This window comes from Brassica oleracea, chromosome C2 (genome assembly GCF_000695525.1).
Source record: "Brassica oleracea var. oleracea cultivar TO1000 chromosome C2, BOL, whole genome shotgun sequence".
Lineage (NCBI taxonomy): Eukaryota > Viridiplantae > Streptophyta > Magnoliopsida > Brassicales > Brassicaceae > Brassica > Brassica oleracea.
Window position 1 is genome coordinate 27,464,790 of NC_027749.1, and position 3,884 is coordinate 27,468,673.

The 3,884-nt window shown below is 38.4% G+C and overlaps 1 protein-coding gene across 1 annotated transcript; it reads right to left on the reverse strand.

Moving 5' to 3' along the window:
- Positions 1 to 1,063: 1,063 nt before the first annotated feature.
- Positions 1,064 to 2,258, reverse strand: LOC106325066 (protein LURP-one-related 5). The gene is made up of 2 exons (XM_013763091.1): positions 1,885 to 2,258; positions 1,064 to 1,707 (listed from the first exon to the last, which is right to left on the reverse strand). Exons 1-2 carry the CDS (start codon positions 2,110 to 2,112, stop codon positions 1,303 to 1,305), a joined length of 633 nt encoding a protein of 210 aa, XP_013618545.1. The 5' UTR covers positions 2,113 to 2,258; the 3' UTR covers positions 1,064 to 1,302.
- Positions 2,259 to 3,884: the final 1,626 nt, after the last annotated feature.

The following is a 3,884-nucleotide window of genomic DNA, read 5'->3' on the forward strand; positions in this document are numbered from 1 at the left end:
TTTTTTGACCGGGTGATTGTGGTTGAGTGGTAAGGAGACGGGACTGAGACGCCAACACGTTTCAGGTTCGATCCACCTGCTGCGCGAAACTAAGTCACAATTATCCTGGTCACCCAACACGGATATGGGCCTATGCTTTAGGGCCCATTTGAATACCCGGAGAGAAGATCTATCCGTGGGCTGCACCTCCCCTTGGAGATTAGTCCAGACCTCTCCATGGGCCTGGGATACCCCCAGGTTAACAAAAAAAAAAAAAAAAAAAAAAAAAAAAGGTCGATTTAGTTGACATCACCAGCGTTAGCTAACCACAAATATTTTGGGGTGGAGCAAAAACAAAAACCTTAATTCCATAATTATCCGGGGTTGGACTATTGAATAAATACTTGGGCCTTAATAATCAGAAAACGTGGTGTATGTTGTGATGTTCATCATGGATCCATATATTACAATTTTGAAAAGCATCATAGCCCATTAATCTTTATTCTATCAAAGTAATCTTATTCTAGAGAACGTGTGGGAATAAAGCATATTTACAAAGCATATAGTTAGCTAACCACTTGATATCATATTATCATAGGAGAGTGGAGGGGAGGGGGGTGGGTGGGTACAAAGCATATTCACAACCGACAACGCAGGTGCGTTAACTCGCGTTCCGGCCCTGTGAACAGCGATCCACATGTGTGATCAAAAGTCAAAACACAAACTATACAACTATGAACAAAAACTGAGATTTTATTATTGTTTGTGAAATGTACTTCTGTTCACTTTTTACTTCAAAAACCCAGCTGGTCAGATATGACGTAAATAATTCTCTCAAGTCCCATTTTCTTTGTGTCTGTCAACAGTTTTCTTTCTAATTACTTAATTTACGTCATATCACAGTACAACATTATTTCCCATAGTTTTGGAGTAATAAAGACGTTGAACCGTCCTATGGACTATATAACAATGGAAAGAGAAAGTAGATGAGGTAATAGCTTTTCATATTTTGTTTGTCTAATAAATGTGAATTTTGAACTCGTTTAGAGATACACAACTCTTATCTTTTTGCCTAACTCACCAACAAAAGGAAAATTTATTTTGTCCCGTTATCTACAACTAATCTCTGTCTTAAAAGTAAACACCTTACTTTCTTTCTTTCTTGAAATAAACAGCTGTAATTGAGTAATTCAACTTAGCTCAAATCAAATCACATCAAAAGGGACAGACCGAGAAAAATATTTGTTCAAATCGTTCCTTTCAAGCCGACAAAAACTCACAATTATTAATATTTCCACACGGAAGGGAGGGACGAAGAAGAAATCAAAGATCTACTGCGGAAGGGTGCACCTGTTCTTCACCAACCTCAACGTAATCGTCACCGTAGATCTGATCAAGCACAAGGACCAATCCCATCGCGAAGGCTCCATCAAACCCGGCCTTCACGTTCAACGAGAATACGTCTTTCCCGAGCATCACGTTCGTTGACGCATCCACTTTTCGCCGTATCTCCGCCACCTTCCGCCTCGTCTCCGCCTCCACCACCGTGCAGCTCCTCTGCCCGAAATTTCCTTCGATGAGGTACTCGCTGCACTCGTACTCCGCGTAGACCTCCACCGTCACGCTGTTCCTCCCGATTATCGAGGATCTCCTCACCCCGAAGATTGGTTTCTGACCGTCTGTTCTCTCCCCGAGATACCCCTCCCATCTCCGTCGCAAACTCGGCCTCTGTTTTCACAAGAAAAAAAAACAGAGTTAGTTATAACTGTCCGAGTTGACTCAGTGATTAGAGTACAAGTATAAAGCAGAAGCTTCTAATTCCGACAACAATTTCCATATAAAGTCTCTTTTGGAAAAGTATATGAAGATGCGTAGAAACAGAATATATATATATAAAGTAGCTACCTTTCGTCGGAGGGTGAGGAGACAGCGACCGTGAGCGTCCATGAGGACAACCTCGTCGGTGTCGCGGTTGTTGGGACCACCGTAAGAGTCCACGCGAAAGACCAAAGAGCCCTTGCAGTCGTAAACCGTGAAACCATCTCCGGAGAAAAAGAGGGAAGTTTTCCGAACAGTCAGGTTCGTCTCTTCTCCGTGAATAAATTCATCGTCCACGAGCAAACCTCCTTTCATTTTTTTCTTCCGAATGCTGATCGATCCAACTGAGAGTTCTTTCGGGTTGTTGTTGTTGTAATGATGCTTGTAAGCTCTTGGTTGGAGGTTACGACTAGTTTACTTATTAGAGAGAGAGAGAAGTGAAGGTTGGGGGAAAAGGAAGACGAGGAGTGCAAGATTTATAAGGGGAACCCGACACGGAGAGAAAGAATCTCACTGAGGAATTTTTACAGTTTGCGCAAACGTTAAACTGACACGTGGGTGCTGACTAGTATCAAGTGGGTTAGAAATAAAATTAAAATTAAATTATATTTAAATAAATTTTTGTTGATATTTATATTTTTTTATTTTTCTTAGAGATATTTTTAATTTAGTCAAAATCATAAAATTTAGATAAAATAAATAATATTCCGTTCTTTTACGTCTTATGTTTAGATATGACTTATTTTGCCCTCATAATTACTAAACGAATCTAACAATAAGTAAAAGAAGAATATACAGTCCACGTCAGCTCTAAAAATCCACCAATTGCGTCATCTGTTTTTGCTACGTAAGCCACCAAATTAGTATTCGGTTGGGCTTTTTATTTCGTTTGATCCGTCAAATAATTTTGTTCGTTTGGCCCATTAAAACCCAAAGTATTGAAATCCTAATACCCTTTCACGAGCGTCGATTCCTTTGGTCTTCCTCTTCGTCGTTTCCTTTTCTCCCTGACCGATCAATCCTAATAAACGTTTCTAACTCTTCTGCAGTCAAACCTCCACTAACCTCATTAATGGCATTGTTTCGCCTTTATTCCTCTGAAATTTTTCATAATACTCTTTTTCGGAGTTTAATCTCAATCAAAATTGTGCTCTCTACGATGAATCCCAACGGCGAATCCCCTGTTTTCGACGATCTTATCTCCAAGAAACCAAACGGAAAGGACAGTGTCTCCTCCGACGAACCGATCAAATGTACCGGCCAAAGCGGTGTCTCTTCCGCCAAAGCTGTCTCCAAATTTCTAAAAATTACTTGATAGATAATATTTTACGAGAGAAGGTTATGAAAGTTTGTTTTATTTACTCGACTTGGTAAAAACACGAGAATTATTTTAAATAAAATATTTTCACCTCATATAAAAAAGAAGAAGATGGATTTCAATAAGAAAGTATTGTTTACTTCTTACAACAAAGAAATATTTGTTTAGGGTTTTGCTTTTTATGGTTTAGTTATCATTTTTTTAGTCGTAAAACAAGTAACGAGTAATATCAAGGCAAATCGTAACTTTTTTGTGATACTTGTTACTTACCTTGTGCTTGCAAGTAGCAAAACTAAACAACTTGATACTTGATTTGACAACGACGAGTACTTGAAAAAACGAAGCGAGTACGGGTCAAGTAACGGGTATAAGGCAAGTAGCGAGTATTCGTGCCCAGGGTATGTAGATGTACCATTCATCCATCGCATATTTACATGTTAGATACAGTCTATGATTCTGATGAATTCGTACTCTTTTTTTGAAAAGCTGGTGAATTCGTACTTAAAATGACATTGTTTTATTCTGTTTTTAATCTCTATAAGCTTTTACGTTCATTTAAAGTTCGTTTCTTTATGTTTGTGGGTGAAGCAATTTTATGGATTATAATCTCTTAAACGTAGTATATAAAAGAAACTTAGGGGGATGTATTGAATCGGGAATTTGAGAATGTTTGGAGTGATTTTAGTTCTGGTGACATTTTGAAGGACTTTGAGTAAATGTAGATGATTTTGGTGAAATTTTAAAAAGAAAAGAAAACCCTATTGACGAT